This window comes from Rhinopithecus roxellana, chromosome 1 (assembly GCF_007565055.1).
Source record: "Rhinopithecus roxellana isolate Shanxi Qingling chromosome 1, ASM756505v1, whole genome shotgun sequence".
In the NCBI taxonomy this organism is placed as follows: domain Eukaryota; kingdom Metazoa; phylum Chordata; class Mammalia; order Primates; family Cercopithecidae; genus Rhinopithecus; species Rhinopithecus roxellana.
In genome coordinates this window covers 11348820-11375897 of record NC_044549.1, presented here as the reverse complement: position 1 = coordinate 11375897, position 27078 = coordinate 11348820, and the positions used below count along the sequence as shown (strand labels likewise).

At 37.4% G+C, this 27078-nt stretch overlaps 1 protein-coding gene across 2 annotated transcripts in view; it reads left to right on the top strand.

The window, feature by feature from the left end:
• Positions 1-27078, top strand: part of VGLL3 (vestigial like family member 3) — a 50762-nt gene that overhangs the window by 3608 nt on the left and 20076 nt on the right. Inside the window, exons 2-3 of one of the 2 annotated variants that reach the window (XM_030939712.1) lie at positions 9247-9526; positions 18906-19436. In XM_030939712.1, the coding sequence (XP_030795572.1) occupies positions 9247-9526; positions 18906-19436 (811 nt within the window). The remainder of the gene's footprint in view (positions 1-9246; positions 9527-18905; positions 19437-27078) is intronic. The other variant, XM_030939715.1, reaches the window with a different exon arrangement.

Genomic DNA, 27078 nt, shown 5'->3' with positions numbered 1-27078 from the left:
CATCAATTACTAGAGATTGCATGTCTGGGAATAAATCATACAGTGGGGTTTATAGAGCCAAAATTGCTGAGGGATGCTGGGTGACCTGTTTCCCGTGCCCACCATCTCTTCCTGGCTTTAATATGTCAGTCTCTAACATCTCTTCAGTAGAACTCTTGACTCGGTCTCTCAGCACATGCTGTCAAATGTTTCAGAATCATGCAGTTTATAGATGAGGCAGAGAACAGTCACCGGTTTTCTAATTGCACATGGGGATTTTGAACAGTCACACTTTGGGCTTCATATAAAATATTTACTCTGTCCTCTTCCAGGGTAACAGCTGGATGAATCTGCATGCGTGCTTTCACTTGAAAAAATTAAGTGCTCTTGGAGGCAGAACTTGAGTTATAAGTTTTGTAAGGTGTTTTTTCAAACTCTGTCTGGACTCTGCTACCTTGGTTGAGTCATACAATTGTTCTGAGATTCAGTTTGTCAGAGAAAAAAGCCCTGGAAAAACATAACTTCAACTCTTCCTTTTACAAGTGAGAAAATGGATTTTTATAGGACTGAAATGCCTGGCTAAAGATTTCAAAGCTGGTGACAAAATTAGGACCACCAGATCTCCCTTTCTCCAGTGTAGCATCTTTGCACAATGCCGTGAAGTTGCCTAAAGCTTTTTTAACTTTTTTAATGTTTTGCTATTGCACAATAGGCTTATTTTTGTCTTTAGATCCCCAATCAATTTGTTTTGATAATGAAGATTAATATGCAGTAGATTCTTTGGCCTTGGAGTGCGAGATGCTTTCCAAGTCCTTGGTAGTGTACTTTCTTAAGTTTAGGCATTCCAAGGCCTTTAGCAAGCATTTGGATTATGCTAATGACTTATGCTATCCATGTTGCACCCCTTGTTGATGAAATAGTATATCCACTTAACAAATGAATATTTATTTATCTAAAATAAAATACAGGAAGTGGTATTAGCAGTTAATTTTAAGTGCCTCTTCTATTATTGCTATTCCAATGTAAGTTTAGATTCATTAAGAGAAAATAATACAATTATAACCCAAGTAGTTTCCATTCACAGACAACTTATTTGAGGCAGAGGATCTATTTTTCTTGCAACTGTAAGTAAAGACTTAAGTGGATTTATAAAAATTCATACAGGATTTCTTTGAAAAAGAACAGCCCCTATAACTTCACACTACACAAATTAACTTCACTGTAGAGACTTAGAGACTTGAAGTGCCCCAGAGCTTCATGCTCCCGATGACTTCCCAGCCAGAAAATTCAAAACCGGAGGAAAAATTAACTGTTAACATAACTGAACTGTTGACATAACATAACTGAACTATTATCGCTGGCGGTCAACCAGAATGGAGATTACAATAATGATGGTAAGGGCAAGACTGAGATCCATAGAATCATGCATAGTGAGGATGTATTCACCAAGAAACCAAATGCCAGGACAAGGTGACTCTCTGGAAATCCATGTAAAGGGTATTTTGACTAAATGCAACGAAGTCCTACCTTATCTAGCTCTTAGTAAAATTTCACATCTCACAAAGCCGGAGATGGCAAGGAGACCTATAAGATGGTAAAAGAGGTGCTGAGAGTGGAAAGTCTTGTTCTCCTATGCACTGTTTCTTCAGGCTACCGCAGAAGAGGCTGGGCTATGTGTGTGTGTGTGTGTATATATATATATATATACACACACACACACGTACATATATATTTGTTATATCTATCTGTGCAAAGCGATTTTTCAGTGGAAATAAAATTCTTAAGCTTATGATACCTAAGACAGATCTTGAAGCAAACTTGTAAGCTAGGTGACTGTCATTGTAAGACCTGAGTGCTTAGCTTGGATCTCATTTCCATAGGCTCTGTGTCCAACTAACTTTTTAAAAATCTGAAAATGAATATATCCTGTAATAGATAATACGTTAGGGTATTAGTTCCAAGAAAACATTTTTATTCAAGAAGCAAAGATTCTCTAAGAGTTGAATTTGAGGCTCTGTCAGGGACAGTGAGAGCAAAACTTTTGAGCTAAGCTCTGCTCTGAACCTTTCAAAACACATCTCTGTAAGCAGCTGGTTTTCTGCTCTGACTACTCATTTAGGAAGACCCTAAGAGTGCCTTGAACCATTAGACCTAAACAGCTGCTGCTAGAACAACTCATAAATCCATATTTACTGATAGTTCAGTGGATAGCAGATTTACTCCAGTAATTTACAAGTGTGGTCTGAACTGGGATAGCTGAACCGCTTTTCACTTGTCTCCTTCTTTAGTAGAAGAAGAAAGAAAAATGACCTAAATTCAACAGGTGTCATTTCTCCTTAAAACTGTATGATTTCAGTATGCCAAAACACTTGTCATTGTAGGATGAAGTAGGGGGACTCTAAAAGTGTGTCCTTTCTTGTTAATATGAAGACAGATAAAGGAAACACTGTAACTAATTCCTAGGAATTGGGCTAGATGACCCATGTCTGAAAATAAATTATTCTTCAATGATCTGTAGGGTTTTTTTTTTTTTTTTTTTGGCTAAATATCAGAAGAGGCAGCCAATCTGAGAAACAAAATTAAGTGTGAATTTGTCTAGAGCTCCAGCATGTTGCTTATTAAGATATAGAGTTGGATGAGAGACCTCTGAGACCATCAAATCAAAGTTTCTTGTTTTCAAAAGAGGAAGCTAAGGGCCAGAAGCTTCAGTGGCTCGCTCAGACTCATGGAAATCATTTTGGTCAAATCTTCTTTCCCATTTCAGTTCTCTTTCTGTTGAATTTCCTTCCCATCGGTGCTGCTTTGTAAACAAGAAAACAGTTAGTAATTAACCTAGTGTTATCTTTTGAGTTTTCTTACTTTTAAATTTTGGAATATTAGCCACTTGGAGAATATAATGCAATCAGCCATGTAAATAAATCATGAGGCTCTCTTTATTTATGATTGCCCTTACCATAGTCTTGCAACTAACTATGAGAAGTTTGAGTTTAGGAACAGGCTATGACTTTCATCTTTGTGACTCCAAGTCTTTGCATAATTTCTGACCCAAAGTAGGTATTAATTGACAATTAGATAAGTTAATGAATAATGGATAAATAACCTTAAAAATGTAATTACACCCTAAGTCTAGTAATAGAATTATACTAACTCACTAGAAATTTATATGTTGGAAACTGTTTTCTCCTTCAAAGTAGTTGGTTTGAGAGAGAACGCATAACCTCATGATATGATCATTGCTTAAAACATTTTGGGAATGTAAATTTTGAAATCGCCTCAAAGCCTGTGGCACATTTTTTTGAACATCATTAAAACTGGAAATTTTTCTTCCTTGGAGGGGTTAGGTTTGATTTTTTGATAATGACAAGAATCGTTTAGAGGCAAATGCACTCGAAAGTAACTCATCATGTTAAGTTATGTGCTTTTTTGGTTTACTCCTCCCTACTGTTAAGAAAAACAGACAAACAAATAGAATCGTGAGGTGTGATTTTGTCTCACAGACTGACTCTTGTCAAATTTCCAAAATGGGATTTTCAGAAAAATTGTAGACAATTGTTTTATGTATCTGATTTGTCAAGGAGATAATATATTCTTAGATATAGAAGTTCAATTTCATCTAGAATTATGTATGTTTTTAAAAGCATGGCATTGATTAACTTCTATTTTTTTTAATGTCATGAGTTTTAGACTGTCCTGGTTAGTATGTGATGCCATGATGACTGATGTTTTCTGCTTGTTTATTCAGTTAAAATAAATACCATAGAGACACATTTTCTTTAGTCTATTTTCTGGGTACCTGCTTTGTAAACAAACAGAAATAGGTTCTAATCCTATCTCTGCCACTTACTATTATAATTAGACCATCCTGACCCAGTAATTTGCATATTAACTTATTACTTGGGAGTACTTATTCTGACAAAATATTTGTGTGGGGGAGGACAGTTATGTGAAACGAAGTATACAAAAGGTTTGTGACGTATGTTCCTTAACTTGACCCAACCTCACATAAGCTGACCTAGCCTTCTCCAAATAGGCGAAGAAGCAAAAGCTGTTATCCAAGTAAATTAAGAAATAATGTGGCCAGGCATGGTGGCTCATGTTTGTAACCCCAACACTTCTGGGAGGCTGAGGCAGGAGGATCACTTAAGGCTAGGAATTTGAGACCAACGCTGGCAACATTGTGAGATCCTGTCACTACAAAAAAAAAAATAAGAATAAGAATAAAAAATAAGGCCAGCATGGTGGCACGCATCTGTAGTCCCAACTGAAGTGGGATAGCCATTTGAGCCTGAGAGGTGGAGGCTGCAGAGAGCTGTGGTCAAGCCGTTGCACTCCAGCCTGGGCGACAGAGCGAGAACCTGTCTCAAAAGAAAAAAATGCATATGGTCAAAGAGCAATGTGCTGCTTTTATGGCCTCTACGATTTTGAAACATTTACCCTGGGAGAGTGATTTCTTCTTATAGCTCCAATCGTGTTTTTGAATGTAAAAAAATCATTGTATTTTAAAAAGATACCCAGTAGATTTTCTTTTTGAATCTGTTTCTAAATATCCAAAGACTCCAGTGATTCATTAAAATACTTTTGTTTCCCTAGGAAAAAAAGTTTCCACATATGCACGGTAATCATTTGGCATTTTGTAGGCTTAAGCCTTGGGGAGTTAGTGGTATTTGGCTCCTGACATGGAAGTCTTTCTCTTGTCAGACAAATCCTTCCCCTGCACATTCCTGCTGAAAAGTTTGTTGCTGTTGTGCCTAATGGCAAGCAGCGTGGTGGTTGGATATTGTCTGTACTGCCCAAGCGAACTCTCCACATTGATACTTTAACTTCTTTGTGAGTTAGTGTTCACTTTATAGCTATTAACTCATTTGTTGTTTCATCTTACTCCAGAGTCATTTTACCGAGGGAAAAATTGTCATAACTATATTGTGGTGAAGAGACATAAATGTGCATTAAAAAAAAAAAAAAAAAAAAAAAAACAACTTGCAGTCTTTAAAGTCCCTTTAGATGACTTTATTTTTGTTAACATTTCTTCAGGGTCTTCTAAGCAAAACATAAATATTTCTGAGAAATCTGAATATTTTTAGGAAGTGATTGTGCATTTTGAGAAAAATACCAATTAGATTACATTTTGACCTTGAATCAGGAAATCTGGGTTCTGATGATTTGATATTTAGTCTCAATGTTTTGAATTTTATATGTTATTTCCAAGAAAGAATGTAACACTAGGAATGTTTCACTGAAGGAGCAAAGACCAAGTGAATACAGAATGTGGCAGAAGTGCTCATGAGCAAAAGACTTAGTTTAAAAAAAAAAAAAAAAAAAAGCAGAGCTGGACGCCGTGGCTCACGCCTGTAATCCCAGCACTTTGGGAGACTGAGGCGGGTGAATCACCTGAGGTCAGGAGTTTGAGACCAGCCTGGCCAACATAGTGAAACCCCGTCTCTACTAAAAATACAAAACATTAGCTGGGTATCATGGCGGACCCCTGTAATCCCAGCTACTAGGGAGGCTGAGGCAGGAGAATCACTTGAACCCGGGAGGCGGAGGTTGCAGTGAGCCAAGAACGCACTATCGCACTCCAGCCTGGGCAACAAGAGCAAAAGTCAGTCTCAAAAAAGAAAAAGAAAAACCCAAACAAAACAAAAAAAAACAATAAATTGATTTACAGTCAACAAAACACAGACATTAGAAAGTAGTTGAGGCAGGAGAGTCTATAGAGAATGGAGAATGAAATTAAGATGGTATGAATGGCACCATTTGAAACAATTGCTGTTTAAATGTTGTATTTCTGTTTTCTTCATGATCACATTTAATGTTAAAACAAAAGTATGCAAATTCAACCTTGGCACATTAGTTAGTTATCAGGTCATTTGATACTTTGAAATTCTTATTTTAACCAGGACTGTTGATTGTGAGGCTGTGTCTGTGTGTGTGTGTGTATATGTGTGGTAAACGTAAATGTTTAAATTGGTTCATTATAATCTGCGAAAACTAACAGAACTTTATCTTTTTTTTTTTTTTTTGAGACGGAATGGCGCGATCTCCGCTCACTGCAAGCTCCGCCTCCCGAATGCGTGCCATTCTCCTGCCTCAGCCTCCCGAGTAGCTGGGACTACAGGCGCTGCCACCACGCCCGGCTAATTTTTTGTATTTTTTAGTAGAGACGGGGTTTCACCGTGTTAGCCAGGATGGTCTCGATCTCCTGACCTCGTGATCCACCCGCCTCGGCCTCCTAAAATGCTGGGATTACAGGCTTGAGCCACTGAGCCCGGCCGAATCTAGCTTTATCTAAAAAAAAAGTGCAAGTGGCAATGGTAGACATTCTTGTGTCCTGCCTGTTGGTAGATGTAAGCTTTTTTCATTTTATTTGTTTGATAGTTTTCTAGCAAATTTATTTAATTAGTAAAAGAACTGGCTTAAAGAACCCAGAGAGAGAAAAAGAAAACAGAAAGTATATTTTATAATCATTCCAAAAATATTTATTTAATTAGAGGAATCAGTATAGATATTTTAAAGAACCATATATGTTTGTCATATCAAAAAGGAATATTTCAGTATATGTATTTATGTAAATATAGATATATTACATATATGAAATAAAAATATAAAGAATGCATACATTGAGATAATTCTTTTTCTAAAATAAACTGATGATGAGCGTTTTAATGCAGGGGCAGCTTTCGCTCACTATTTCCCATTGCATATTGAAAAATATAATTTTTAGGTTAGTTTATTTCTATCCAACCATTCAAAAATTGGTAGGAAAGGTAACACAATATTATGAAGCATTTAGAAAACTGAAATCTTAAATAGATTGAAATTCTATAGTTTAAATACAATAGTTTAATTGATTGCTACTATTGATCAGAATACTATTTGACATTTGTATCAGGATTCATGGCTTTCAAATCCTTTATATACATATATATAAAAATATATATATATAAAACTTCACTTTTATTTCATCTAAGAATTAATTGCTGTCAATAAAGGATAAAATAAAACGTTGACTTTATTTGGATTGTTAACATAGCCAGGCTCTACTATTTAAAGAATGAATGTTACAATTAAACAAATAAAGCATTTATATGCAGAGCCCCACTCTCACAAACTGATGCTGAGCTGGACAATAACAGAAAAAAGAAATTAGTTTCACGAATAATAATGAACACTTGTGGACAATGATGCCACCATGTAGATAGGTTTTAGGGTTTTTATTTTCATGTAAATACAGAGCTGCTTTTCTAATGTGCCAGAATATTCAACAGAGAGTGTGTGCATACGGTTAAAACAGTACATGTTTTAGGTAAATATACATGCACCCAAAGAAGCAGCACTGTGATTTGACTAATAAATTATAATATTCATTTAATTTTGGAATGGAATTTAAAACTAGGAGTAGCTTTAGAGGTTATTTAGCTCGATTCCCTAATTTTACACATACCATATGTTTCTATGGTGTTTTTACTATTGAAGTTAAATATAAAAATGTTCAAATCTGTGCAGAAGTAGATTATGAGAAATAAAAGCACTCGGTCATTGCAATTACCTATTCATCAGCAAGGCACACTTACAAAGAATGAATTATCTATTCATCAACAAATCATAACCATACTGACACAAATTTTAAATAAAAGCAAAATATATATTTATAAATAACCATCCTGAAATGATAACTAGAAGCTCATAGTATTTCTGAATATTTCACTACTCACCTTATACAAGAGCAACATATTCACTGCTAGGGGAAAGAGGCCAAATTGTTGAATGATGCATTTATAATTTGGAGCTATAGATATTGAAGCTAGTAATTACATTAAAAATATAGAGTCTGGGGTATGTATTTTGCTAACATATGAAAAATTACTGGGTATTCTGGAGTGATTTATCTTTTTCTATTCACATTCATTTTCCAGCCTGCATTTTTTTCAAAGTAAAAAAAAATGGTATGATCAAGGATCAGGTTTTGCAGACATAAGGATGACAGAGAAAGCTCGTTTGGTCACTAGAATAATACATTTCACAATCTTTAGCATTATCTTCTTATATGTAATTCGCATTGAAGTTGATAATAAATGTAATATGTGCTCAGTGAAAAATGTTTGGAAATATTGAAAAGCAGGAATAATAAAATGTCTATTAACTATAAATGTGTTACACAGAAAAACAATACAAAATACATTTTTGTAATTGTTTTACTCTTGATGTCCCTCCCTGCCTTTCCCCACCACATGTATGCACATGCATATCTATACTCTAGATATCCCTCCCTGCCATTCCCCAGCACATATGTGTGCACACACGTGTCTATGCCTGTATGATTTTCTTATGCATTCTGACTCTGCAGCTTACATGGTTTGTGACTTTTGGCAAGTAACTTAAGTTTTCTGTGCTTTAGCTTTTTAATCTTTACAATATTGATAGTATTAATAGCCGTGTTACAGAATTATAAAGATTAAATGAGGTGATAAATAGAAAGTTTTAGAAGCATGTCTGACATAATGTATATTATTATGAGAGTTATCATATATTTTAAACATCTTAAATTAACAAATCTTTCTCATTTTTATTTGAAAGATTAACCCGCTACTAGCATTTTATAATATTTTCAGCAAGCCATAATAAAACTTTTTCCCCTCATGATAATGATGGTAAGTGGAACATCTGAAAAATATGTTCCATGTAAAATGCATCTTCACACAGACTTATTTTGTCATTTTAGTTTGATTTTTGAGAAATGAGCTCAGCACATCTGCCAAATCCTTTTATAAGATGCTACATTCCTGTTTTTATTTTAGTTTATTTTATTTATGAAAAGTTCTTTTCTTCTCCACCCCACCCCCAGACAGTCGTTCCTCTCTATCCTAAACTGTAACACTGCTGTACATTACATTTTTAAAAGTAAACCAAAACTAGGAAGAAAAACTTTTTCTAAAATGTCATTCTCCTGTTGGCCTCGCTAGATGAAAAAACAAAAAGCAAAAACAAAAACAAAATCCTATTTTGAAAAGATGCTATTTGATAATGGGCTTTTATGTTTGTTTGCCAAATGTAGAATCACAGACTTTTTATTATTATTATTATTATTTTTAGTGTGGGAAGGAGGCAAGTGGTTTGGGGAGGAAAAAGATGGAACAAAGCAGATGAAGTAGAATCAGTTTGCAAACATATGTTAATATTTAGATTGTTTCTTTTTAAAGTGAAAACTTAACTAGTGAATGCCTTTTTACAAACTGTCTTTGATACTGTGTTTTGTTTATTCCATCCCAGAAGAAGTTAGCGGTATTCAGCAAGATGCAGGACTCTCTGGAAGTCACCCTTCCCAGCAAACAAGAGGAGGAGGATGAGGAGGAGGAGGAGGAGGAGGAGAAAGACCAGCCTGCCGAGATGGAGTACCTTAACTCTCGCTGTGTCCTTTTCACTTATTTCCAGGGAGACATTGGGTCAGTAGTGGATGAACACTTCTCAAGAGCTTTGGGCCAAGCCATCACCCTCCATCCAGAATCTGCCATTTCAAAAAGCAAGATGGGGCTAACCCCCCTATGGCGAGGTAAGAATTCAAAAACAGATGCTCTCCAGGGCACTGTCTTTGTTTCGCAACTGCCCGTACCAGGTTCCAGCTGGAGACTTGCCCTGAGGATGGATATCCACTTGCTTTTTAATATTTAAGGACAGCGAGGAATTTCTTTCAGACAAACAGCTGGATCGGTTTTGTCACATGTGGAATGCAGGGTTGGAAAGGATGCAGTCACACCCCTTAAATTCCTCATGGAAAGGAGTGATACAACCGGCTTGAGTTTATAGTGGCTGCATTGAGCTGCGAAGCATCATTCCTAAAGCCCCAGTGGCCCAATTTGGATCTCTAAAAAATAGGCGTGTCTAAATCAGCCTTTAAAAAATTAGCTCTTGCTCATTCCAGTAGGTGCTACGTGGTGACATACCAGAGACCTGAGTCTGACCCAGGAATACAGACATTGAAAACTGTCTATGTTGTTTTAATAGACTTCTCTATCCTGATTGGTTGTTGTATTAACTCTTTGTAGTATACAATCTAGGCATTTTTGGCAGCATCTACATGGTTTAAAGTAGCGTTTTTACCTTGATAAAGAAAGAGCTGCACGTTGGACTCCCTTATTTCTCTCTATATTGAGGTCACAGAGATGTGTTCGAAACTGATTTCTGACTCACAGAAAATTATTGGTAACATCTAAATCAGGGTAATTACAGGGTTAGAGAAAAACATCGTATGTCATTCCAATGACAGCTTTAGAGAAATTTGTTACAGTGATGATTTCCTCCAAACTCACCTGGTTATAGGAATGATCTAGTAAAATGGTTCTCGAGGTATGATTTTCCTGACCAGGAACATCGGTGCCACATGGGAGCTTGTTAGAAGTGCAAATTCTTGGGCTCTACCCCAGACCTGCAGAATCAGAAACTCTGGGATGGGGCACTCTGTGTTTTAACCAGCCCTCCCAGTGACTCCAATGCAGGCTTGAGTTTGATAATCATTGATCTCGTCCTGTTAAGGACAGTTTGCAGGACCCCCTTATCTCGAGTCTATTGAACTGGAATCTTCATAGGAAGGTGTGGGAATCACACTTGAACAAGGGCTCTGGGTGATTCCTGTCATGAGGAAAAGCTGGCCACCTGTGGGCAGGGCCAGGTGAGCAATGAGCAGTGACTAGTGGTACCTTCTCTGAAGCACTGGAATGGTTCTGCTTCACTGTAGAAGTCCTGGACACGTGGAATTGCTGGGCCTGAGCTTTTCTTACCTACTTTGTCTTTCTTTTCTTCTCTCCCTCCCTCCCTTCTTACCTTCTCTCCTTCATTCCCTCCCTGCTTGCCTCCTCTCCTCTCCTCTTTTTTTTTCTTTCCTTCCTTCTTTATTTTTCTCTTCAGTAAATGTAAACAACACTAAACAGTGACTATAAAGGGTAAGGTGGATTACAGATAAAATATCCAAGGCCTTGATGGAAATGAATTGAAAAATGTTCTACTTATTTCATTAGTAAATATTGTGGACTTACTATGAGAACTGAGACTTAGTCCTTGGAAGCCTATGATGCTTGTGTAATAGACTAATGTCCTATTTAACAGGATGTGATGAATCATTTTAATAATTTGTAGAGGAAGAAAATAGGAAAACACTAGTGAATTAGATGGCTTTAATAAATAATTTGATATATTAATAATGAATCCTATTAAGATAATCAGTCCCAAGAGACTAATACATATAATGTCTACTTCTTTTAGCACACGGGCATATGCAACCTTGTTATCATTTAACCTGAAAAATCAGAATTAATGTCCTAAATGATTTCTTGGTGCCAGAGTGATTATCTATGGTATCATATTCAAAATCATTTTCAGTGGGATGTTGTGAATGTGTGGAAACCCTGCAGCACTTAAGCATTTTCCCTGTAATTTGCATAACACATTACACAAGGTCCTTTAGCAGATGTTACATTATAACATAGAAAGGGCTAATCAAGGCAATGTTTTCATAACTATTACTAAAATTTTCTTGGAACCATCTTAAATTTGATCTTCAAATATGTCACCTGTTTTATTCATTGACATACTCAGCAAACATTTATTAACCTCCTGCTATGTGTTAGGCAATGTGCTAAGTCCTGAGACAGCCCAAGGCTCTACCCTCATGGAGCTGACGTTCTGGGGTAGAAACAGGAAACAAACAATTGTTACAAAAGATGTTGTTTTACATAAGGTGATAACAAAAGCCCTGTGGGGCACAGTTACGTTTGAGCAGATAGCTGAAGGCAATAAGAATACTCATCATGTGGTTACCTAGGGGAAAATAATTCTACACACAGGGGACAGACAGTACAAAGGCCCTAAGGATGGAATGAGCTTAGAATATTTAATGAGAAGCAAAGATGCTGATGTGAGGAGAATGGAATGCAAAGTGATAGGTGGAGAACAGATGTTTTAGAACTTTTTTTTTTGAGGAGTTTCGGTCTTGTCACCCAGGCTGAAGTGCTTTGGCGCTATCCCGGCTCACTGCAACCTCTGCCTCCCCGGTTCCAGAGATTCTCCTGCCTCAGCCTCCAGAGTAGCTGGGATTACAGGGGCCCTCCACCATGCTCAGCTAATTTTTGTATTTTTTTGGTAGAGACAGGGTTTCACCATGTTGGCCAGGCTGGTCTTGAACTCCTGACCTCAGGTGATCCACCTGCCTTGGCCTCCCAAAGTGCTAGGATGACAGGCGCGAGCTACCGCGCCCAGCTATTTGAGAGCTTTTTCCATCAGTTTTTCAGAGTATACCAGGAGAACACAGCATGCACTTCAATTTTTAGCTCCTATTCTCCCACTAAGTCTACAAATACCGTATCTTCTTATTGTACCTCATTTTTTCTGATGTTCACGACAATGTGTTTCTATGTGGGAAATCTGAAATAGATATTAATTTGATGATTAAGTGACTGAATTAAATGAACCAATTTCATACCATGTATCCAGAATTAGAAGACAAAAGAGTCTTTAATAGCGAATTTCTTGGAAATCAGTTATATGAAATCTTTGGGTACAGTTTTCTTATTTATAAAATAAGGGGGTTGAAGTAAAGAATTGGTAAAAATCTTTTCTTCTGTAAAGTTCTATAATTTCAAAGGTATTATTTGCCTTTCTTAGTTCTTTGCCATAATTGTCTTCAGTTGTGAATTAGTCAGATTTAGATAAATATATAAAACTTGTGTAGGATTTATAGGACAGCCACAAACGATAATTAAAGATATAGAAAATGTCTTGAAGAAGAGGTTCAATAAAATGAGATTCACATTTTTATTCTTATAAAATAGGAGAGTTGGTGGCAATTTAATATTAATTGGCAAGGCTACACAGAATTGGAAAATGCAGTCTTTGGAGTCCATTTGTTTTAGATTCATGTTCCAGCCTTTACCTTCTGCTTGCAATGTGATCTTGGATTACTAAATTGAAATCTCTTACGTCGACTTCTTCAACTGTAATATGTGTTTATTGATACCCATCTCCTAGAGTTATTGTAAATATTTTTAAATAATGTATATGAATAATTTAGCATAGAGCTTGACTCAAGGTGCTAAATGAAAGTCAGATGCCTTTTCTCTTTTCTTTAAGTAAGTTTCCACTCATTTGGCGCATAGAAAACAAACCCTGAGTCTTTATCCAGGAACATTGTTTTCTGGAACTTTGTGTTTTTGGTAGAAAACACAGAGTCTTAGATAATAGTAGATACTAAAGGCTAATGATAATGTTAGTGGCCATGGTGATGATGCTTAGAAAGGAACTGCTGACCAAGTGTTAAAGGGTCTAGTTTACAGCATAAAGTTATTACAGTGCCACAGAAGTACTACCATACCACAAACAAATTAAATAACTGAATCAAGTTTAACTGCAGAATAGATTTCCATGGTAAATCTTTAGACAAAGAATAGTGTGTGTCAGTTAATAATGGAATAATGGTTATACTTTGAATGTATATCTCCTTGATGAAGCTAGGAAAGTTTTTTTAGGTGTTTTTCAGCTGTAAGGCAAACACTTAATGACAGGAAGTACATGTATTTTATTTGGCAATGTCTTACGAGTTACCTCTAATCCTGCTATATGTTCTAACAGGGTTGAAAGAATTTCATTTCTTTCCGTCAAGAAAACCTAATGAGCCAGGCGTGGTGGCTCATGCCTGTAATCCCAGCACTTTGGGAGTCCGAGGCGGGCGGATCACCTGAGGTCAGGAGTTTGAGACCAGTCTGGGCAACATTGTGAAACCTCGTCTCTACTAAAAATACAAAAAATTAGCCAGGCATGGTGGCAGCCACCTGTAATCTCAGCTACTTGGGAGGCTGAGACAGGGGAATCACTTGAACCCGGGAGGCAGAGGTTGCAGTGAGTTGAGATTGTGCCATTGCACTCCAGCCTGGGTGACAGGGCAATACTCCATCACAAAAAAAAAAAAAAAGAAAAAAGAAAACCTAATGAATATGATTGTTCCCTTATCTCCATACAAATATGTGTTTATTGATACCCTTCTCCTAGTGTTATCATAAAGATTTAAAAAATAATCTATATGATTAATTTGGCACAGAGCCAAACATTGCTTCAAATATGTCTATGCACTGATCTTTACAGAAATGAGTGTGTGTGTACCTGTGGAAAAGGGCAGGAGTTAATGTCAAGCCATAGCAGAGTAGATCACCGACTTAAAACCATATTGAATGCTAATCTTACTGGTATTGTAGTTGCAACGAAAATTATCTGTTGGCTCATTGATGTACGTAGGGTCTGCTTGAGCAATTCATTATCATGGGAAAAAAAAAAATCTCGAAATAAATACGAAACCTAAATAGTCGAATGGAGAAAGGAAAAGAAGGGCCTGTCTGATGAGCTGGCTGATACTGGAAATGAACAGAATGTCCACAGGACCAAGACATGGGGAAAAAAGTGAGGCGTGACTAACCTCACCCTGCTGGCTCCAAGGAGTATCAGCCTCTGACATCATCCCTTGAAACTCTTATGGTGGAGTCACAAGGCCCATTTTGAGCAACTCTAGAAGAAAGTAACTAGAGGGCAATCTTCGGACATAATGGTAATGCATAATTACTGAATGACAGAAAACACTGGAACACATGTCATTTCACCTCTGACCCAGACATTTATTTTCGTGGGAAGAGCAACAAGAGAATAGCAATGAAATTACAGCAAGAACACTTTAGGTTAAGAATTGAGTAGAATTTTGTTTTTTAACTGATATTAATAAAAAACGTAAAAATGTTACCTTTTAACATTTAATAATGATGTTTTAATCAATATTGATTCTAATGTGTTTTCTGGAAAATTTTAAGATGACTTAGAGTTTCTACCACACTTCATTGTCCTATTTTCCTTTTAATTTAGTTGCTGTTATTTTCAAAATTAATAAGCTGTATCATTCTTTAAATTTGGAATCTTATCTTTCTTAACTTTTTTACCCTGAGATTTTTTAAAATTGTTTTTTGGGTGTGTGTGTGTGTGTGTGTGTGTGTGTGTTTTAAAAAGACATTGAGAATCAATGTAAAAAGTATCCCAGCTATTATGAAATTGAAAGAGACACCTGGTGTACCATGTTCCAGTCTAAATCAGATAGTGAGATTACTAGGTTTGCTTTGAGTGGATTGTATTAGACAATGTATCAATATTACCATTTTCTTTTTTGTCTAGAAATAAACTTGTGTGTATGTATGTGTGTGTAATATTTTTAACCCCAAATGCATATTGAGTCAAAATTATAGTTGGGCTTTTTGTATGTGTTAGACTGTCAGTGTCAACATCATCCAAATATCGGTTAACATCATCTGTGTATCAGGTAATATTGAATCCAAAGTCACCACATAGTGCTAATAGCATAAAGTACTGTATTGCCTTCACTAACTTGAAATGTAATATTGCATAGAAATAGCTCATATAGCTTTTCATATGTTTTCTTCATCCAACAAATATGGCTGTGATTATGTACTCATAAGCAAAGGATCATGTAATGAAAAAAATTTACATACATATGAAATAAGCACACTGATTCTCAGGCATGAAACAAAGCATATCATCTTTTCCTTTGCATCAAGACTTTTTTCTTTAAACAAGCAAGACACCAAATAGTGATTCTGAAGTATAAACTTCTTCATAAACTTATTTTCAATTCAATATTGTTTCAATTGTAAATGCAACAGATTTTTTTTTAAGGGCTGCATAGATCTTTGCAAACTTCATATTAATCTCAAGAGAAATATTGACTGGGAAAATATTAAGTTCCTTTTAATTTTATTTTTCCCTGGAGCATTTTTAAACTCTGTTCATTCTTTATGGAGTGCATTTTCAAAAATAGATTTCTACTTTCAATAATGATGTATTCACTAATCATGGTACAGTGCTTCATAAATAGACCAATAATATTTTTGATAAGGAATTCATTCATTATTCCCTTTTGTGCCTGCATATTCAAACTGCATAAGCATCTATAAAATAAGATTGGCTCCATGTACACATATAAATGAGACTAAAAGCATACAGGGAAATGGTATATACTCTGTACTTTTGACATCTTGATAGTGGATTTTAATAAGGGGAATTCTGTATCCCTGGCACTTACTTGTGGTTGGGGTTACCTAGTTTTCATAATAGGATTCTAGCCCCTCAGGAGATGGAAGTTAGGAGCAGAATGAAGGCTTTGGTCCCACAAGATGGGGGTTGTGAGAGCAAAGTAGCAGACGTGTGGTAGCAGGGATGAACTATGTAGAATAAGGAGCCTCTCTAAACTCTGTGCATGGGTTTTAAGCTTTAAATATTGATGGCTTTCATTGTGGGTGTGATTGAAATATTCTACAAATGACCATCACCTAAGGCACATTGAATTTTCTTCTTGCAACTTATATGACTTTCCTTCTTGTCATTAATAGTATTTTTCATATGTTGCAAAGAGACAATTGTTAATTCAAGAAAACATATTTACCTCAATGCCAGTAAGGTTGATTTTAGGGTGTGTTTTTGGATAGATTTTGATTTTAACAAAACCATTCAATTACAAGTTTCCTGAGGTTTGTTGAAGACTTAAAGTGTGCACTTCCATTCTTTGCTTTTTGAAGAACATCATCTCCTAGATTTCCTCTGCGTGTTTTGAGATCGATGAAGATGTTGTGAGGGAGGGAATTGACTGTGAATAGCTGTTTGACCACAGGAGAGATGGGATAAATGATCATAGTGCTGGTGCCCATGCCTGGCTGAAGGGGAGAGAATAGAAGAGCTTGCAGTGCTGCTGCCACAGCCTTTAGGGGAGAGGAGATGTTCAAACACCACATTAATAGCCTAATTATGTTAACCAAATAATATACGTGGTGGTTGATTGAAGTTTTTTAAGCTTTCCCTGAGGTAAGAAAAGTATGGCCTGGAAATTTATAAAGTGAGAACATAGATAATGTTTTGAATGTTCTTATTTTAAAATACTTCCTAAGATATCCTCCATTCTTACCCTTCATTCAATGGAAAGATCTAGCAAGTTTCTTTTATGTGGAACTCAGTATACAAATACTCTCTTTAAACTTGCATAACTAATGTCTTTAGAAGATATCTTCTTCTATAGTTAAAAATAATCCATAAGGCACTTCACAGACTGTTAGCAGTATTAAGCCAGTAGATAATTTGAATTAATGGATTCAAATACTTCATTTTCTTAGTGAAAGAAAGTAAGCCATGGAAAGACCAATGGGTCCATACGGGGTGATAAAATGAGAGTCCTAGGGTAAGACCTAGGATGAAAGCTGGGCTCCTTGGTCTCCCAGCCCAGTGCTTGTTCAGTTACACAACACTGTAGGCAGCAGGCTACAGGTGGAGGCACTGACCTTTCTACAAATGGATTTGACTATGCCACTTCCTAGATTAAAACCCTTCAAAGCCCATTGAGACCCTACCACCTCAGAATAGAATTTACATTCAGTACCTTGGCCAGCAAGTCACACCCGTCTGGGTCTTTATTTCAGTAGTCTCATTTTTTTCTTTTGCCACCTTCTGCCTACCGAACTCTTTTTGTCTTTCAAATGCTGCTGTTGTCCTGTGTGTGTGTGTGTGCGCGCGTGTGTGTGTGATACATGGCCTTTCCTTATGTGCTGATCCATTTGCCTAAAGCTCTCTTCCCAGGGCTAGCCCCTACTCAGCCTGTCAGCTTCCACTTACCTATCACTTTCTAAGCTGGGTCGGTGCTCTCTGTGCTTCCTGTTGGGAGAATACCTACCGTGTCACCTTGCACATGTCTGTTTTTACTTATCTATCCTTCTGCAGACTGTGACTAAAAATGGTGTCCATTTGGTCATCGCTGGAGCCTACGTTTGATACGTAGTAGGTCATGTGTAAACGTGTTATGATCGAGTAGGAAATTGAATTGATGAAGAGTTAGGGGAGGATTTTCTTTCTTATTTGTCTCTAAGTGCTATTCTTTGATATTTCCGTCTCCCCAAAACAGTTCCTCAAACCCGTGACCTCTACTTGAATTTCCTCCACTGATCATTTCCATAGGATCTTCACCAAATTCGAGATGTTGAGGTTCATAGTTTCAATTGTGCCCTCTTGTGGCACTTTATGAAGAGGACCAGCCATTGGCCATTTAGGCCACCTGGCTTCAAAGCCTACAACCATTCTTGCTATCTTAGGCCTTAGGCTTCTCTGCTGGGATTTTCTCATCATGGGGATAATAACAATAATTACCCCGTAGGTCTGGAATGAAACTCCTATGAGATTATCCATGAAAAGCCCATGGCATAGTGTTGGACATTTGATACTCTATTAAATATTGACTATTGTTGTTCTCGGTCTAGAGACTCCCAGATCTCCACAGAAAATAAAAAGAAAAAAAAAAAAAAAAAAAAAAAAAAGAGGCTGGAATACACTCTTCTTAATGGAAAATGAGTGTTAGTGAGTATAAGTAATTCTGATCTTACTTTCATTGTTACCTTCGGCATTAAAATCTTTGCTTTAAATGAAAATCGTATTTGCATTTAGAAGTTGGTAAAAATGATCATTTCCAACTTATATAAACCTCATTTATGGCATAAGCTTTCTTTACCAGTGAAGTGGGTAGCTATGACCTCCTCTTAGGCCTAATGGCTGCAAGGTACTCAGAAGGAAATGAAATTTTTCAATCCCCAAATTGCAAACCTTAGCACAGACTGTGACGGCATAAGCCAAGCAAAGCAAATGGAGGGAGGCTCATTCAACACTTTGGATCCTGCACACGGGCCCATTGACTTGCGAGCCCAGAGGCCAACCTGGTATCGGTTCACCCCTGTTTGGGAAGAATAAGAGTGCATGCTCATTTGACTGCTTGTAAAATATTATTGGACAATTAGAGGCAAGTCTATCCCAAAACTGAGTCTTATGTTAATCACATTTTTTATTTTCTGTCTTCTCAGACAGCTCAGCTCTCTCAAGCCAACGGAATAGTTTCCCAACTTCCTTTTGGACCAGCTCTTACCAGCCCCCACCTGCACCTTGTCTGGGGGGAGTTCATCCTGACTTCCAGGTCACTGGACCCCCTGGCACCTTTTCTGCAGCTGATCCCAGTCCTTGGCCAGGACACAGCCTGCATCAGACTGGCCCAGCCCCTCCCCCTGCTGTGTCTGAGTCCTGGCCTTATCCTTTGACATCTCAGGTGAGCCCATCCTACAGCCATATGCATGACGTGTACATGCGGCACCACCACCCTCATGCCCACATGCGCCACCGCCACCATCATCACCACCATCACCACCCTCCTGCTGGTTCTGCCCTGGATCCATCCTATGGGCCTCTGCTGATGCCTTCAGTGCATGCGGCCAGGATTCCTGCTCCCCAGTGTGACATCACAAAGACAGAACCGACTACAGTCACCTCTGCTACCTCAGCATGGGCTGGAGCCTTTCATGGAACAGTAGACATAGTGCCAAGTGTGGGATTTGATACAGGTAAGCTGCTGGATTTCTTTCTTTCTCTAACAAGATAAAATTTAAGAAATTTTAAAATTTAAAATTTAAGAAAAGGTGGAAATTTGTTTTGAAGTTATTTTTTCTTATCTGTAAAGTTAAGCTTTACCAACATGTTTATGGAACCTAGCCATTTTGCAATAATTTCTGCATTCCTGCAGAAACTGGTATGACTAGCTCATGCAATACAGCCTGAGAAAGGTCTCAGAGCTCTTCTCTCATCTCTTAGGCTAGTAGTCTGTTCCTTTGAAATGGAATCTCTGGTACCTTCTGTTTACAAAGAACTGAGCCCGTTATTTAAATCTCCCATGTCTCTGTGCATTACACCATGTGTCAGGCCTAATAGAATTCAGAAATAGTACACTTCAGTAATTTTTCTTTCCTTCCTTTTTTTTGTTAGGCCTCATGTATGACTTATAAAAACTGCTTTCTGAAATATAGTCTATAGTGTAGCCTTTTGAACAAGAATTAGGGAACTAAATAAGAACAAGAATTAGGGAATTAAAATAATGATTTTTTTCTTCATTTTATTCCTCCCCTCCCCTCCATTGCCCTCCTTTCCCTGATTTTACCCTCCTTTGCCTTCCCTTCTTTTCTCTTTCCTATTCCTCCTCCTTTGTTCCTCTCCTCTCTTCCTGTCTCTGATTTAAATAATACAAGACTTAAAAGACTACTATAAAATTTATATTCAACAGATTTAGAAACCAATAGTAAGGAAATAATTTCTTCACAGAACATTCATCTCCTCTCTGGAATTCGCTAGTTCTGAAGGTCATGTGTTAACTATCTAAGCTTGATTTTTGAACCAGACTAGTCATGTTAATAGTATTCATAGTTCTGAGCTCATGAAATCACAGGCATCAGAGCCCAAAACGACAAATTGATCATTGCATCCCTAGAGTCCAAAGTGGTGGGTCCCAGATTCTTTTGCTAGAACATTTTGTGGCACACTGGAACTCTCTTTCCAAAAGCTTAAAGAAATTCTTTCCTTCGTTAGCTTTTGTGTAGTATGGAGAACCCTGAGTCATGTGCTGGTTCACAACAAATAATTCCCCAGAGTCATAAATGCTCAGCTTTATTTTACCTCTCACGTGACGTGAGTGGAACATTCTTATTTTGGTTAACTTTTCTCCACTGAACTTTCCATTGTTGATCATTGCCCCATCTAACCCATTTCAGCTTCCTCTTGAGACTGGGTTCAAGCTGCTTTTCTAAACAAAGTGTCAGGGGACTCGGTACTCCCTCTGCAGGAGAGTGTGTGATGGGACAGCCAGCGCAGACTTCCCTTCTTTCTTTGCCACATACTAACAGAGTGAAGACAACTTGGGAGTCATGTGATGCCTGAAGCCAGATCTTATTAGAGTTCCCAATTTGGCAGCTGCCTTCATGGACAGCCGGTCTCAGGAGGCTCTTCTATGTCTTATGTGGTACCTATGTGGCAACAGTAACAATGCTCTTAGCAGGTAAAGGGCATGTTCTTCCCTCTATGAATTCTACCAATAAGGGGGAAATGGATGTGATTATTGCTCTTTCATTTTGATGGCCTGCTTTGTACTTGTTCACTTCAGTGTGAGCTTGATTCACTGACTTGTTACAGAATTTCAGCTTGAAATAATCTCATCAAGATGAAAAGCCATTCTCACACCTTTTGGAAGTAGATGAGAGGGTTTTTTTTTCCCCTGGAAATTCTTGAGAGGACCCAGTTGGATATCATTTATGATAAGTCTTCATACTTACAGAGCTATGAATGAGCATTTATTACTCACAACATGAGGCATTACCTGGGGTACTTTATATATATGCACGCACACATACACACACACACACTATTACTTTAAATTCTTAAACTAAATCTGAGATAGTTCTTGTTAGTTTCATTTATGAATAAGAAACCTGAGGCTCAGAAAACTACTTGCTTAAATTGCATTGTTATGTGTCCAAGCTGAAGTTTGGACTAAGACGTGTCCGTCTCTCAGGGATTACTGGGATAACATCTCCTTGTATAAGTAAATCAGGTAAAATTAGGTGAATTCGACTATTAAAATGGTTAATAGTGAAAGATAAAAGTTTTCCTATTGCCTGTGTGGCGTGCTGCCCTTTGTCAGTATGGGTTTAGGACAGCAATCAAGATTCGTTTCACAAATTTTGACCCAATTGAGAAAACAAAGGAATCATGAAAATAAAGATAAAATTATTAGCATAATCATTGATTAGGCAGAATTGGAGATTCTAGATTAGACTTAATGCCACAATTAGACCTCCTGCTGCCTTCAGCTAAATTTAGATTCTGGTACATGCAGTTCTGGGGAAAATCTTAACTTCAGAGAAGATTCCCATGGACACCTTCCTTGTTATACAGCTTAGAGCTCCATTACTATGAAGAGATTGATGATTGATCAGATTTTTCTCTGAAAAACATAATCTGAGGCCTAACTCTTGTACAGTTTCCCTACAAAAGGCACAAGCAGGACAGTGCACCATCATGCATCAAGGCTGGCCTGAAAAAGAGTGAGTGGATGGGGCTGAGCCATATGTGGTCATTTTATTCTGCTAAACTCAGATATAATAACAAATATTACATCTCTCTTTCTTTGAGAGGAGTTAGAGAGAGGTGTTGTAGGTCAATCTTTCTAGGAAACAGATTCTGAGACTCAGATTTGCTTGTAGACAATTTATGGGGTAATGTTCTCAGGGCAACATCTTTGGAGGATAAGAGATTTGGGCAGAAGAAGTCTCACCGATGAAGTGAATAGAGGCCTGGATTCTACAAGGTGCTCCAGAGTGAGATGGTTCTTCATAACTTTTCTGCCTGGGGTCAAGGGGGTTGTGCTTTTACACTCCTGAATTGACCAGTTAGAAGTTGTGATCTGCTTCTGGGAAGAGGACATGATATTGGGCAAGGTGGGTTTGTTCAGCTGAAGACAATTCCCAAAGAGAGAAGCAACTGAGACTCAGGAATTGCCAGCAACAGGAGAATAAATGCTTCGGTCCTAAAGAGACAGGGATCTGGTTGTACACCACACTATCCTCTAAAGAGGGACAGCAAAAGGGTAGTAGCCACTCTACCACTTTTCCAACTACTTTTAAATGAACAGAAGTTTCTGCATAATAGGACCAAGCTAGGAAGGGGTACTAGAGCAGTTGAGCACAGTGAAACTTGGGTCCCTCTCTATAACCTCTGCCACACTGGCCTGACCACACAGCCTGAAACAGTGATTCAGCTGAAAACTCAGCATCAACAATTGGTGACTACGAAGCAGCCAAGAGAAGAACCTTCATACAGTCATAAAACTTCTCAAAGTCCTGGTGACCTGGACCATTAAGATATAGGTCATTTTCACATCCATTAGAAAATAAATACATTAATCCAATTATTTTTAGTGGAACTTGGTAAAAACGTGAAATTTTCTTTTTCTTTTTCTTTTTTTTTTTTTTTTTGAGACAGAGTCTTGCTCTGTCTGTCGCCCAGGCTGCAGTGCAGTGGTGCGATCTCAGCTCACCACAACCTCCACTCCCCAGGTTCAAGCAATTTTCCTGTCTCAGCCTCCTGAGTAGCTGGGACTACAGGTACATGCCACCCTGCCCAGCTAATTTTTGTATTTTTAGTAGAGATGGGGTTTCACTGTGTTGGCCAGGCTGGTCTTGAGCTCCTGACCTCGTGATCCACCCATCATGGCCTCCCAAAGTGCTGGGATTAAGGCATGAGCCACTGCGCCCCGTCTAAAAACACAAAATTTTCATTAGTAGAGAAATGATGTCTTAGTGCTTTCAAGCTGTTATAATAAAATACCATACACTGGGTAGCTTGTAAACAACAGAAATTTATTGTCATCGTTTTGGAGACTGCGAAATCCAAGATCACGGTTCTAAAAGATTTGATGTCTGGTAGGGGCCTGTTTTCTAGATGCCCATCTTTTCATTGCAACCTCATATGATGAAACGGGCAAAGTAACCTTAAAGATCTCTTTTATAAGGACAATAATGCCATTCACGAGGACTCCACCTTCATAACCTAATTACCTTCTAAGGCTCCCTTTCTTATACCATCACCTTGGGGGTTAGGATTTCAACATCTGAATGTATTTGGAGGGGAGTCATAAACATTCAATTCATTGCAAATGGTTTAATAATTTTAGGTGCTTTTTTTCATTGTATCTACTTAAAGAAAGTAAGGAAACCTTGAAATCTAGAAGGTGGAACATAATATAATGTGTAGTGACAAACAAAAGTTTTATAGTATCATGTATGGCATAATTCAGGGGTTAGCAAAATTTTTCTGTAAAGAAACAGATCAAAATATTTTATGCTTTGCCGTGCCATACAGGTCTCTTGTTGCCACTGCCTAATTCTACTCTGCTCATGTGGTGCAGAAACAGCTGTAGACAAAACTGGTATGAAGATGGTTTTGTTCCAATAAAACTTTATTGATTTGCACTGAAATTTGAGTTTTATATATTTCTCACGTGTCATCAAATGCTACTCTGCTTTTTTGCTTCTTTTCTTCCAACCACTGAAAAATTCACTCTTACATTCTTAACTCGTGGGTGTACAGAAACAAGTGATGCCGAATTTGGTCTGTGGGTAGTTGCTGACCCTCAGTATCATCCGTGTATAACTGTTATCTTCTACACACACTCATGCGTGTGGGCGCATGCACTCCCCAGTGAAAGTTATCCTGAAGTGTTTATCCCAACTTTTAATGGTAGTTACTCATGGTAAGTTCGTGGATAGCATGAGCTTGGAAGCCAGACTGCCTGATTTTCTAAGCCCAGCTTTGCCACTTACAAAAGAAGCAGACTTTTGACCAATGACTTTGCCCTCCTTCTACTTCGACTTCTTTATTGGTAAACGATGTCTAAATAGGATTGTTCTGAGATTAAATTAGTTCATTCGTTAAAGCATTTACAAATATACCCGGCATATAACAAGTACTCTGTAAATTCTAGCTATGTAAGAGAAGATGGACAGACTTTCACTTTTTTAACTTCTAAAAATTTATTATTTAGATATATTTCACAATAGCATATGCTTCACCATTTTCATAAATATAACTGATGGGTCTTATATTCACAATATTGTGCAACCTTCTGATTACAGAACATTCCATCACTTCAACAAGAACTCCTATTCCTCTTAGGAATCTCTCCCAATTTTCCCTATCCCCTATGCCTGGCAAATATTAGTCTGCTTTCTACTTCTGTGGAATTTTTTATTTTGGACGTTTCATACAAATGGAATTGTATGATATGTGGCTTTTTGTGTCTTTTTTCACTTAGTATAACGTTTTCCAGTTTCATGCGTGTTGTAGCATTTATCACAAAGTCCTTCTTTTTTGGAGCTGGGTACAATTTCATTGTGTGGATAATACTACATTTTGCTTATGCATTTGATGCATAAACAAATGCATATGGACATTTGATTTGTTTCTACTTTTTGGCTAACAGGAATAATACTGCGATGAACACTCATGTGCAAGATTTTGTTTTATTTTGTTTTGTTTTGTTTTGTGACAGAGTTTCAGTCTTATTGCCCAGGCTGGAGTGCAATGGCAAGATCTCGGCTCACTGCAGCCTCTGTCTCCCGAGTTCAACCGATTGTCCTGCCTCAGCCTCCTGAGTAGCTAGAATTACAGGTGTCTGCCACCACGCCCGGCTGATTTTTTGCATTTTTAGTAGAGACGGGGTTTCACTATGTTGGCCAGGCTGGTCTCAAACTCCTGACCTCGTGATCTGCCTGCCTCGAACTCCCAAAGTGCTGGGATTACAGGTGTGAGCCACCGCATCCGGCCCTCATGTACAAGTGTTTATGTAAATGTGTGTTTAGTTCTCTTGGAAATATATCTAGGAGTATAACTGTGGGGTTGAGAGAACCTCACTTTTTATTTTATATATTTCTGTATTTTTGGAATCTTTTTTTTTTTTCAAAGAGCATATATCTGCAATTTTTAAAATATTTACATTTAAATTTTTAATTTTTAAATTTTTTTTAAGTATTTAAATTGTTAAGATTCATTACAACATATTATAATAGGGTTTGAGGTTTGGTAGGCAAAACTGCCATAGGAATGAAGTAAGGTGGTCCATTTTTTCTGATGGGCTGAGTGGTGGTGAAGGGAGTGAGGTGCCTCTGGAACAAAATTTAAAGGGATCCATACTGTCAGGGCTGTGCAAGTGTATGCCACCTCATATTTCGCACCCTGGGCTCCTTATTCCTCTAACCTTTGTCTTGGTATTGCTTTGTTGTCATGCTAGCTCACTCTTATTTCTTGCTCCCTCTGTTAAACAGGTATTACATACAGGTACCTTGGAATGATCAGTATGGTATGATCATAAATCATTTGTATTTGCCCTCCGTGCCACGTGAAAAATGCCCATCTTTACCAAGAGGGTGTTATCACAAGTCTCACATTAGGCTTTTTTCCCTTTCCTTTATCAATCTTTAAACTGAGTTCCATGGTTTCCATAGGAAAAATACTCCGAATGTGATAATACAGGCTTAATTGAGAAAACAAAAGATCTATTATCAACTGAATTTATTTACATTGCCTACATATACCTCTTAGAGATCACAGTTCCCTATAGCATATAAAATGTTTTATGTATTCTTCAGTAAAAAGGCATTTTAAATTGTGTTTAGCAGGAGATTTTTCCACTCCACTCTGCTTTTATTATGAACACATTTTTGGGGGGTATACTTATTAAATTCTCATTTAACTTTGTTTCTTTCCCATAATAGAAGCCATGGTTTTCAACCTTTTGAATGACTTTCACCTTACTTTAAGCTGCGTGTAACCTAGGTTAACAAGGGTAGGTGGGGCCAGAGATAACACCTAGAATAGTACAGTGAATAAGGAAGGGTCACAGGATGTGGAGGACTGATTGCAGCTATCTCAGAGTATTATACTGGGCCCCTTTGTGTGTAAGGAGGGGGAGAGTTAAATGTGGAAATATTTGTGATCATGTACAACATATTACCAGGCATTCACGTGTGAATGCCAGAATATGTCTCCTCTTATCATCCTCAGATTTTTTAGTGATGACATTAAGTAAATTCTGACATAGTAATCTTCTTTCAGTGGTCACAATCATTCCGCGCATTCTCCTGAAATGTTGTCATTCTTACTTCCTGTTACTGCCAATAATTTACCTAATGTAAGACATACAACCTTGTACATTCCAGCCAAGTTTAAATTAATTTTTCAAGTGAAGACTTGTTAATAAGAGCTTTTTACTGAAATTTAAACTCGACTTTCACAATTTCCACTTCATCCACTTTATTTAAATGTACCCAAAACAAAAGTAGTCATGCTTTGTGGTGTGACTTCTTTATAAACACAAGCTGCTCATGGCATGAGATTGTATTCCTCTGTAGATCCACAGATTTATTTTTCTTGGTATCCCTCATGTTATTTTAGCTACAATTTTGTTATAAATATCTATTTTTACTTTGAAGAATGTCACAATAATGCAATATACAGTATACATAAACAACTTAGAATTGAGATATTCATATACTTTTTGCTAGGATACATTTAGGTAACCTAATATTAAACAAACAAAACAACATGATATGCATATATATATATGTATATATATATATATAACAATTACTTTTTCTATAACCT